This window comes from Dermatophagoides farinae, chromosome 9 (assembly GCF_024713945.1).
Source record: "Dermatophagoides farinae isolate YC_2012a chromosome 9, ASM2471394v1, whole genome shotgun sequence".
Lineage (NCBI taxonomy): Eukaryota > Metazoa > Arthropoda > Arachnida > Sarcoptiformes > Pyroglyphidae > Dermatophagoides > Dermatophagoides farinae.
The window spans coordinates 686,708-699,125 of NC_134685.1; the positions used below are offsets into that span (position 1 = coordinate 686,708).

Here is a 12,418-nt window from a genome sequence, read left to right on the forward strand (position 1 = left end):
ATAAAATGATAATGCTGATGGTTGCTGATGCTAAACGCATCTTTATCGATTTTCATTTTAAATTTTCAATTTTTTTTTCGTCGAAAAAAAATTGAAATTTTAAATCAATCTGCAAAAATATGTTGTTGATCTAGGAAAAATCACTGACTAAAAAGCAAACAAATTTAAAATCATGTATAATGGAAACTTTATTTTTGGTTTGTTTTTTCAAATGTACAAAAACCAACCAAAATAAAAAGCAGCATACACACGCACAGGAAATGATTTCTGAATCAGCAGCATCATAAAGTGAAAATTTTAGAAAAAAACAAAACAAAAAAAAACACAGACACCGTGATAACAAACAACATCCGTTGCTCCAAAAAAAAAAAAAAAAAAAAAAAAAAAACAGAATGAATATTCTTCGTTCACATATGAAAGAATTTTTCCATTTGTTTTTTGGAAGAAACTTTTAAAATAACGTAGTAAACGAAAAGTTTTTTTTTCATAGAAAAAAAAACAAAATCCATCATATAAAAAAAGGAAAAAAGAAAATTCTGATTATATTATTATTAAGTTTTTGATTAAGATTTATTAAGACAATTTTGAAAATGATGAACATGAAAAACTTTTGAATGATTCTGACCTTGAAACGAATAGCTTTATTAATCAGCACACGTTGCTGAATCATGATGTGGTGCAGTCATTCAATAGAACATAGAAAGAGTTCGAATTCGAACAAGAACAAGAAAAAAAAACAAATAAAATAATCGATCATATATCGATATATATGGAATTTTATACTGCAGTTGTAGCAGCAGCAGCAGCCAGTGAATCAATTAATTTTCTTTTTTCACTTGTAATATGGATGTAAATAGACGCAGTATTGAAGCTCGAATATTGACAAGGAGGCTATGTCATTCAAACAAATCTCTCTCTTGGTATGTGGATTTTGAGTTGTTGAATGAAAATCAGAAATGTTTTTTTTTTTTTTTGGCCTTTTTATCCCTGAGTGGGTGGATTTTGGGATTTTCATCTAAATAGCGAATCGAATGAATGAACATCATTCTCACATACACACCAGAGCAATGAATTTGGAAAATTTCTATTTTGACATTGATGAAAATTGATTGAATGTTGATTTTGTATTTTTGTCTTGTTTCTTTTGATGATGACATTTTCTCGAGAATATCGTATGTTTTTTTTTTGGCCTTTTTAAATTTGAAAAAAAAGTAGAACATCATTCTCACATACACAAAAAAAGGAATCAAGATGATGAGAAAATTTCTCTTTCTCGAGAATATCGTATAAATTTGAAAAAAAAGTAGAAAAAAAGGAATCAAGATGATGAGAAAATTTCTCTTTCTTTCATTTCATTTTTTTTTTTTGTTCAAGACACACACGTATATACGACCTTTCGATGAACAAATTCTATTGAATTGAATTGAAAAATTTCAAACCAGACGCACACACCATTGATGTGATTATAGGGTAGAAATAGTTTAGTAATGTCAAGCAATAAAAAAAAGGATACGAAACAAAAAAAAAACAATTTTTCACACACACACACCAAAAAAACACAAATACATTGAATCGACTGAAATTACTAAAGTTTTTTTTCGGCCAACAACAGATAATTGTCGGTCATATATTACAATATATATGTTCACAATTGTCATCAACAACCATCATTGACCATCATATGGTAAACAGATCACGTTCTTCTCAATAAAAGAGAAAAAACTAAAAATAAAAATAAAAATAAAACACAGAGAAAAATAAATATATATTTCTTTCGATTTCACTGCCTATATATATATATACCGGGGAAATCTCGTGTTCTAGATGATTAATCAAGATGGAAAAAAAAGAGAGATAAAAATTAAAAAAAAATGGTACAAGTACAAATGACCAACAATCATTATTTGAAAATGAATAAAATATGAAAAAAAACATGGTGGCAAATAGAAAAATGTAAATGCGTGTGTGTGTGTGTGGCCAGAAAATGATCAAAAAAAAAACCACAACTTCAATGTCAATTCAATGCAATTGACAATGATCATTTTGAACAGATCTCGATGATGATGATGATTGTCAATTACAAATCTGAAGAGTCATCATCCAAAAAAGTTTTTCATTTTTTTTCAATTTAATTCCAGTTTTTTTTTTGGAAAAAATTGAAAATTCTTTTCATGAATTTTCAAAGAATTTTTACTGAATGAATCAAAATCTAAATATCAAAAGATCATAGCAACAAGGGAAAGGCAGTAGTAGTCAATGAAAATGTCAAACAAAACAACAACAACAACAAAAAAAATTTGATTTGATTGATCAAGATCCTTACATATTACATACATAAGCCAGAAAAAAAGTAATCGTGATTAAACCAGATTTCATTACATTTGATCACTGAAAACAAATTATAACCACCCACCCACCACCACCACCACCACCACCAACAGCTGCTGACCAATTGATTACTACTACTGTAATCAAGAAAAAAAATACAAAAATAATTTTTCCGGAAACTTTTCCAAGAAATAGATTTCTGTTTGCTTCTTTTTTGCCACTTATATTATCGTATATATCCATAGTATAGGTGACAAACACAATGATGATGATGATGATGATTAATCAATCAAAATAATAATACATCACATTCGCAATCATCATTAGGGATAATTGTACAAAAAAAAAAGAAAAAAAAAGAAATTAATTATAACACAATGTTTCGATATAATAATTTAATTATGAAAAAAAATCTCTTTTCATCATCATCACCATCATCAAAACTGTCAATCACAATTATTTTAATAACAACAACAACAACAACAACAAATGCAACAACAACAACAACGACGACGACGACGACAACATTTTTTTTTGTCATTGTGTTAATTAAATTGAAATTGAAAATGTCAACACCATACACACACACACACACTATAATTACATTTAACCCAATCTCTTTATATCAATCTTGTAATAATCAAATAAACATCAAATGACGAAAAAAAAAATTTCATACCATTAGAAAATGAAATGATTCTAAAACTAAAACCAAAACCAAAACCGGAAAAAAAATGTATCACACCTAATCTTTGTTCCACTCAAACACATACACACACACACACACAACCATGTGATTATAATTCAAAATGATTGAAAAAAAAGAAGAGATCCATGCCAATCACACACACACACACACACATAGAATGGATCCAAAATGATAGGATAAATAAATATTTCTTGGAATTCAGGAACTACATGGTTCATCATGGAATTTTTTTTTCTGTTTGAGTGTTGATAGTAGTGGTAGACAGAAGAAAACGAAAAAAAAAATTCCGATTTATGAATCTCTTCCATTTTTTTTTCATCGAATCGTCCAATAAATATTAATATATATTGAAAATGATGAAATTCCATTGAGCAAAGAAAAATGGATTTTTTTTCACTTTCTATTTGACTTGTATTATATTACTGATGATGATGATGATGATTATTTGTGTGTGTTGTACGTTTGGAATTTTGATATTATCACAAAATAGTCATCATCATTAATTACTAACACACACACACAGAGAGACAGACACAACATTCATAAATGACGTATTAATCATTAAAATAGACAGAAAAATGTATCATTCAAATGACAGATGATGACCAAGAAGAAAAAAAAACATGAAAAAAAATTTGTACATTTCATTCATTCAAATGATAAATGATGAATCGATTAATGATAAATTGTTGTTGTTGTTGTAGAAATTAAACATTTTTTTTTTGTTAACAACAACAACAACAATCCAAACGGAAACTTTTATTCCCTGTTATGACCTATACAATTTCATGATCAATGATGATTATCGATTAATCATTGAATCATCTTACAAATGTAGTGTGTGTGTGCGTGCGTGTGCGTGTGTGTGTGAACAAAAAAAAAAAATTCAAATATTTTCAAACATTGCCAATTCGAAATGCTATTAACCTTTCTGTTTCCGGAGAGAAAAAAAAACTGATGAATAATTTAAATAAATAACCCGTTATTTATAGGAATAAATAAATAAAAAAATAAAAAAAAATTTACAATTTAAATTCCAAAAAAAAAGAATACAGAATTTCAATGGAGAAAATCAGAAAAATTCAAATTCAATTTCAAGAAAAAAAAAGAAAGAATCGACATTGACATTGCACTCATAATCATCATCATTATGATCATTTTTCTTAGGAATATAACCGATTTAATACCAAAAAAAAATAGTCAAAATTTTGATCCAAAATAAATTGATCCAAGAAATCTAAATCGTATTTGGAACATCTTTTTTTTTTTTGGTTCCACTTTTATGCTCAATTCATTCTCACCCTCATTTAATGATGATAATCTTGAAACTTTATTCGCATTCTAGCATAATCTTTTTTTTTCTACTGATTGGTATTTGTCAATATATTATGATTATTATTACATAATCACCAAAAAAAAAAACAAAAACAAAAACAAAAACAAAAAAAAAATCAATTTTTTTCACACACACACACACTAGGGGGCGCTCGATTAAATTGAATCATAATGTAATTTTTATTATTGTCACATCATTTTTTTTTTCTTATCACACTCACACTAGCAACAAAGTTCAAACTTTTAAATTTCATTTAGAATGGATCCATCCATTAGTGGGGAAAAAAAAAATTTTTTTTTTTTCACATTTCAATCATCATCATGAAAATGAGAAAATGATTTTTTTTCTCATTCACCGGAAAATAGTGATGTAAAACATCCGGAAAATTAATGAAAAATTTTTTCATTTAACTAAACAAAAATCCTCACCCTCCGAAAGCATTAGTATTAGGAATTCAAATTATTTTTTTAGTTTCAACAAAAAAAAAAAAAAAAAAAAGAAGAACCCAATTTGTATCTAAACGACAAACCTCTGTCGCACATACACACACACACACACATATAAATGACAATCATAAGGCAGGCATAATCAATCAAAAGTTTTTTTTAGAAAAAAACTTATCAAATTAAATTATATTTTTTTTTAAAACAAAAATGCACCAAAATAAAAATAAAAACTATCTCTACATACCTTTCAATGCCGATAAATGTCAATGTTAATGATGTAACAAAAACACTTAATAATTGTACAAATTGTGCCGTTGGACATAGCCAATGTGGAAATATCCATTGGCCGAGCATAAAATCTGTATATGTGAATGGTACACACAATACGCCAATAGTGATGTCCGATACAGCCAAATTGATTAAATATTTTCTTATATTATGTGCCGATTCTTTTCCATATATTTCAACAATAATAACAGTTAAATTACCAATCAATGCTAATAACGATGTTAATGAATATAATGAAATAAGAAACCATTGTCCAAAATGATTTGGTACAGCTTCTAATTCTGTAACATTGAAGCAATCATATTCTTCATTTATTAATGGTGAGATGATGATGATGATGATGATATAGTGATAGGATCAATCGAAGGATCAATCAAACCACCAAACTTTTCTGAATGATGATAAAGATGACTTAGATTATGCATAAGGCTATCATGATAAAAATCGGCCATTTTGATGATAATGGTTTTCTATGGATGATGATTAATTGATAATAATGGATCGACGATCAATGTAATGATGATATAATTCGGTTATAACGTTTTCGTTGTTGTTGTCGTTTTTCAATCAATCAATCAAGTCTAAAAAACAAAAACAGAAAAAAAATTGAATTTTAAATAAAAACTTTTTTTGTAGTAAAAAGTTTTTGGCAAAAAAAAAACAAAATATGGAAATGAATGGGAAATTTTCCTAGAAAACATTATTCGATTTGTCAAAAAAAAAAAATAAAAAAATAAACAGATGAATGAATGAATGCAAAGTGAATTATTTATTGTATATGTGTATTGAGTGTATGAAAGTGTTTGAATTGTTACTAATAAATTGTCGATATGTGTGAATAGGAAAAAACGTGACATTTCCATCCAAACACACACACACACAACCAAATTGGATAATAAACATCACAAAAATGCTGAAAATTGTGACAACAACAACAACAACAAAAATCACAAACCAACAACAAACCAACCAAATGAATGAAATGAAAAATTGTTTGCGTTTTGTGTGTGTGTGTGTATGAGTGTGTTTAATTCAAAAAAAAGAAAACAAAATTTCACTTGCTGGATTTCATTTCAAAAAGGAAATAAAATTCCTTTCAATTTTGAATCTCTACTTGAAAAGTGTTAATCAAAAAGACAAAAAAAACAACAAAATGAAAATGAAATTGCCCGTACACACACACACACACACACAATATACAGACAACATCATCAAGTGTAATTCAATATAATTGAATTTGATTATTAACACAAATAATGCTGGTTTGGAATAATGGTCTGTTTGGTCGGTCAATATAAGTTGTGTGTGTGTGTGTGTGTGTTGTTGACCATTTTTATTATTATTTTTTTTCATTCCATAGAATTGAGTATACATAATGATGATGTTTTATATCATCATTTGATTATCTTAAATTAGATAAAGAAAGAATAAAATTCGTGTTTCTGTGAATAAAAATAACACACTTATTCAGATATATATATACAGAATATATGTTAATGAAAAGGATTATTTTGTATTAAAATCTGACACAAAAAAAGACATTAATTTTGTTCACACAATCACAAAAAAAGCTAGCTACGTTCAATAATGGATTAGCAATGTCATTTCGATGAATCCAAATTTAAATTTGACAAAAATCGTTTTAAAAACCTAGATTAGGCTTGGCTATACACACACACACACACACACACAGGCACATGGCTGGCGTGGAAACATTTTTTTTTCTCATTTTAAAACTGATATAATAAAATTTTCCAAAGAAAATTCAAATTCTTTTATATATACCGATAAAATGGAAATTTTACCGTCATTATCATATTAAAATGTCATCTAAATTGTCAAATTTATCAAAGAAAGAGACAAATTTATCAAGAATATTCTAATCATTATTATTATTATTATTTCTTAAAGTAAAAAAAAAATAGCAAATTCATGGTTCTGTAATCTATCATCATCATCATCATCATCATCATAAGCAGCAACCGAAAGAAAGAAAAAAAAACGAAAATCCATTGTTTATGATGATGATGATGATGAGGATGACAGGTCAATTTTTATAAATTTCAAAGATGTTGTGTGTGATATGTATGTGAGAACTGAAAGTAATGAAAAAAAAAAAAAATGAAAATACCATGCGATGGCCAAAATAACGAAACGAAAACATTTAGATAATAAGAAGAGAAAAAATGCATTCATGAAAATGAAAATGCTGCCAAATGTATGGTGAGCGTTCCAGATTCATCACTACAACAACGACAACCACCACTTATTTTAGATGAAGCCAAAAAAAAAAACGTTATTCTACATGGTAATTCATACGATACGATAGAAAGAGTAAAAGTAATTTGAATTTATTTTTTCATACTAAACATATAATGATTAAGAATAAGAATTCGCACACACACACACACACACACACAAGAATTAGTAAGAAAGAGAAAGAAAGAAAATGCCATTATAAACTATGATTACTTGTAATTTGATCGAAATTTATAATTTAGCCAAACCTATTTTTTTTTAATGAAAATGGCTTGTGAAAACATTGTCAAACAATTTTTTTTTTCATTGTAATGGAATATTGTTATTGACCTATTAGCACAACAACAACAACAACAACATTTTAGAATCTAATTTCACATTTTCTAATACCAATGATAATAAAAATAATAATAATAATAAACTGACGATATCGACATATATAATATATATACAAGTGTTTCGATGAAAAATGGAATGGAAAATGTTATTTGATAAATCGTTTATGGCATGCAAACATTATTTTTTATATTATATGGGTAAATCATCATCATCATCATATTTTTGATTTTTTTTTCTTGTTACTCTTTTGATTGGTAGATCAAACGAGTAACGAAAAATCAAACAGAATGAACAAACAAACAAAAAAAAAAATGGAAAATTGGAAATCAAATCGAATATATGATAATGATTGTTGTTGATAAGTCGCTGTTTTTCCATTATGACAAAAAAAAAATGTATCGATTTTCGATAGAAACAAAAAAAATAAAATGGCAGAAATTCATTTTATTCGTTACACTAGAAAAAACATTTTCAAAAAATTTTCTCTGTATAAATTCTGCAAAAAAAAAAAAAAAAAAATTCAAAGATAAAAATCACTACCATTAAAATCATCGGAAAAGACAATGGAATGAAAAAAAAAATCTTTTTTTAGCATCATCAAACTGGATAATAAAATTCCTAAACATCAAACAAAGAGGATGATAATAATGAATACAAAATTAAAAATTCTTCTCATTAGTGTTGTGTGTATCATCAAGTTTTTTTTTTGAAAAAAAACTAAAGAAATTCATAATGATGTTAATTATTAATAATAATGATGATGATGATATGAAATCCAAAAAAAAGAACATCCCTCTCTCTCTCATTCTCTTCAATATTCAATGAGTTACAAAAAGTCACCTTAATGATAATTTAAATTGATAGAGAGAAAGAAAGAAAAAAAACCGAGGAAACGGAAATACAAAAATTTTTACCAAAAAAAAAAGATAAGAAATTTTGTATAACATGATAATTTATTTTCAAACAACTTACCAGTATTTATTATTTTACTTCTTGGCTTCAACCATCATTATCATTATTATTGAAACGAAAGCAAATGTTTATTTTATTAATGATGGATAAAGAATAAATCGAAAACTGACATACATACACACACGTACGAAAAAAAACTAAAGAATTTTGATAATCAATCGTGGTTACACATAGACCACCAGCGCAAGAATATATGACCACGAAAAACATTTACAAAGTACACAAAAATAAAACTTTAATAATGATGATGATGATTGATTTTTGAATTTTTTAGTTATTCTATTTGTGGCATTGGAAACAAGAATATTCGATCGGTGATTGTTGTTGTTATTTTGCCTAATGGATATTCTATTGAATTGAAAAAAAATAAAATTTTCTTTAAGAAAATAAATTCTTCAATTAAACAACATCAAAACAAATGTTCTGTTATGAATGATGATGATGATGATGATGATGATTGTTCATTTTCGATCCAACAAAAAAAATATTCTTTGTTGCCTTTAAGTGATATACATATGTGCATGCTGTTTGTTCATTCGAATTTATTCGTCAAATGATGATCGAATGTGAAATTCTCAATTGAACAGAATGTAACCAACGTGAATATATATATTTTCGCTATATCTGTATGTGTAATGGATATAGTGGTATATATGTAAGTCCATTACATGAAATGATAATAGTAGTAGTAGTAGTAGTAACAGTAGTATATCTGTATCTTGAAAAAAAAACGCTGGCCACTTGCACACCCGATTCTATTATATTTTCAAAAGAATAATAATCGATTCTTCTGGTTTTTTTTTGCTTGAGTAAGAAAAAAACAATTTTTTTTAAAGAATTTCAAGAGAATCATACATCATTTATTTGATTGTTGATAATGATATTTATTTATGAATTTATCTTACAACAGAATTAATGACATTTATTATTATTATTATTGAAAAAAAGGATTTTATTCTGCGTTCATTCAATGATCAAACCTCAAGCGGTAAGAAAAGAATTGCCGCAAAAAAATACAATTCAAAATAATCCAATTGTAATAATCAAATTATATAATGATTATATACATTAAATATTTGGTTTACAGGTTATTATTATTCGGTTCGAAATGAACATAAAGAATTGAAAAAGCCTAAAATCCTAAGCTTCCAATTATTATAATTGCTGCTGCTGTTCTTCTTGTTGTTGTTGTTGTTGTTGTGGTAATTCTGACACCCACAATTTTTCGATTCAGAATTTAAACGATTAAATTGGTGAATGTGTAAATTGATGAACGAAAAAAACAAAAATCAAATGGAATCAAAAACAAAAACAAAAAAAAAACATCAAAGTCCCAAAAGAATCGAATTTATCCTCACGTCAAATAAGATCAAAGAATTTCAAGAAAAAAAAACAATGCTAACAGGCAAAAACCAACAATAAATGATCAATCTAGAATTTTGGTCCATAAGACCAATGATGATGATGATGACGATGATGAGAATTGGAACGATAAGAACGAAAATCATGAAAAAAAAAACAAAAATTATCCTCTGGGATCGATTTAGAAAGAAAAAAAGAAAACCTAAAAAAATTCATTTCATTTTATTTCACCATCACAATCATTATTTGTAACAGGGAAAAAAAGATTTTTTTTTATCATTCATTCATTTCCGGAAACATTGTCATCATCATCTTCAAGTTGTAAATAAAATAAAAATACAAAATGCCAAAATGAAAATGTATTTTTCATTCATTCATTCATCTGTGTGTTAAGATTTCCGAAATATCCAAAATACAAACAATCACAGATTCATTTGTGTGTGTGTGTGTGTGCGTGTGTGTGTTTGATAATGATATTTTCATTATTTATATTCAATATATATCGATGATGATGATGATGATGATCAATAATTGTGAATGGCCATTTTTTTTGTCTATTGAAAAAAAAGCTTTTTTTATTTGTGTGCTCTAAATAAAATCATGGAGAAAAGAATCTAATGAATTTTTTTCCATGGAATTTTTTTTTCTCGCTTGATTGTCTTTATATTGTGTCTATCAATCTATTTATTTGTTGGTTCCATCATGAATCAATGAAGAATATTGGTATCACTAGTTCAGTGCTGCATGGTAAAAAAAAAATAAAAAGAAAAAAAAATATACACTGTTACGGATGTGTGTATACCAGATGGTACGGTTATTAAATTTTTTTCTTTTCTATAAGACGTGTGCGAACCAGATGGATGAATTCTTCTTATGGTCTTATGGACAAAGAATCACAACACTATACTAACAAACTAAAGATTTTTACAAAAGAAAAAAATTTTCCAGTATTTTTTTTTCAGGCCAAAATAACTGCACTATATTGATTTATCAATATTAAGCCATTCTTTTCTTAATCTTTGGTTATGATGATGAAATTATAGTGATCAATTCTGGGTGGTTGAAAACCCGAAAATACTAGATAAGATTAGATTATACTAGACCAAAACAATGAATAAAAAAAAGTGAACAATGAGTGAGTGAGAGAGAGAGAGAGAGATAACAAAAAAAAGTACAATCCTCAAATATTACAATAAAAATAATATATAAATAATAAACGAAAATACAATCAATCAATCAATCAATCGATCGTTCGATATATCATATTCATTTGTTTTACATCAAAAGAATGAATTTTAATAATTCAGATATTTTTTTTAACACAAACACAAACAAACACACACACAAAAGAAAGAAAAGAGAAAAAATTCTTCAAAAATTTCTATTGAAAAAAAAATCGAATGAATGAATGAGAAAAAAACCCAAACATCATTATTGGATTTTTTTTCCAGTGTATATTGCACAGGAAGAAAACATCTTGTTTTTCAGTAATCACAAAATCATATAAATATGGCCTAAAGCCTGTATCTATTCAAAGAAAAAAAAAAACATACAGAATACACACACACACACACACTCGACAAAATTTTATTTTCAAAATTTCAGAATTCATGATATCAAATGGCTGAAATTTCAAAAACCAAAAAAAAAAAAAAAAAAAATCTGATTTCAACACCAAAAATTGTGACGAAAAGCCAGAAGGTTGGTGGCAATATCAATATCAAAAAATAAATATTATTCAATCTTTCGCATTTTTCAATAACCACTAGAAATGAGAAAAAAAAACACCAACAAAAATTGTCTTTCATTTCATTTCGGTTTTTATAAACATAAAAAAAAATCACTGACATTTGATCGATTGATTCAATTCAATGAAATCATCAAAATGTCATTGTTGTTGTTGTTGTTGTAAGCTTTCAATAGATGATTAAAAAAAAAATTCGTATTCATTTGAGTAAACAAAAAAGAAAAAGAAAAAAAAGCAAGAAAAAACGCACTTACCATTCACGATTATTACTACCACTGTGTTGAATGAATTGAAATTGAATAAAAAAAATGAAGAAAAGGCAAAACAAAAACAAAAACAAAAACGGGTAATTTGTATTCGTTGTTTCATTCCATATATCTAGAAATCTTGAAATTCAATTTGTTCATGTTTCTTTCATTCATTCGATGATGATGATGATGATGATTGTATTCTTTGATTTTATTTTCATTGAATTCATTAGATACAATTTAATTATGTCAGAAAAAAAACACTGGAAATAAAGACAAGAAAAAAAAATAAAAATAAAATCCACACTTGGAAACATATATAAAAAAGTAATTCGATTTCACTAAAAGAAACAAAATTGACGATGATGATGATGATGAAATGAA

At 26.6% G+C, this 12,418-nt stretch overlaps 1 protein-coding gene across 4 annotated transcripts in view; it reads right to left on the reverse strand.

Annotated features, from left to right (window-relative positions):
• LOC124497549 (uncharacterized) overlaps window positions 1-12,104 on the reverse strand; it is a 31,241-nt gene extending 19,137 nt beyond the window's left edge. For 2 of the 4 annotated variants that reach the window (XR_012832419.1, XM_075734093.1), the window contains exon 1: window positions 5,064-5,310. Coding sequence is in view for 3 of the 4 variants with exons in the window: in XM_075734093.1 (XP_075590208.1) it covers window positions 5,064-5,173 (110 nt within the window). In the remaining variant the exon portion in view is untranslated. Of the gene's footprint in view, window positions 1-5,063; window positions 5,689-8,677; window positions 9,106-12,040 lie in introns of those variants that run through there. The other 2 variants (XM_075734092.1, XM_075734091.1) reach the window with 2 other exon arrangements.
• Window positions 12,105-12,418: the final 314 nt, after the last annotated feature.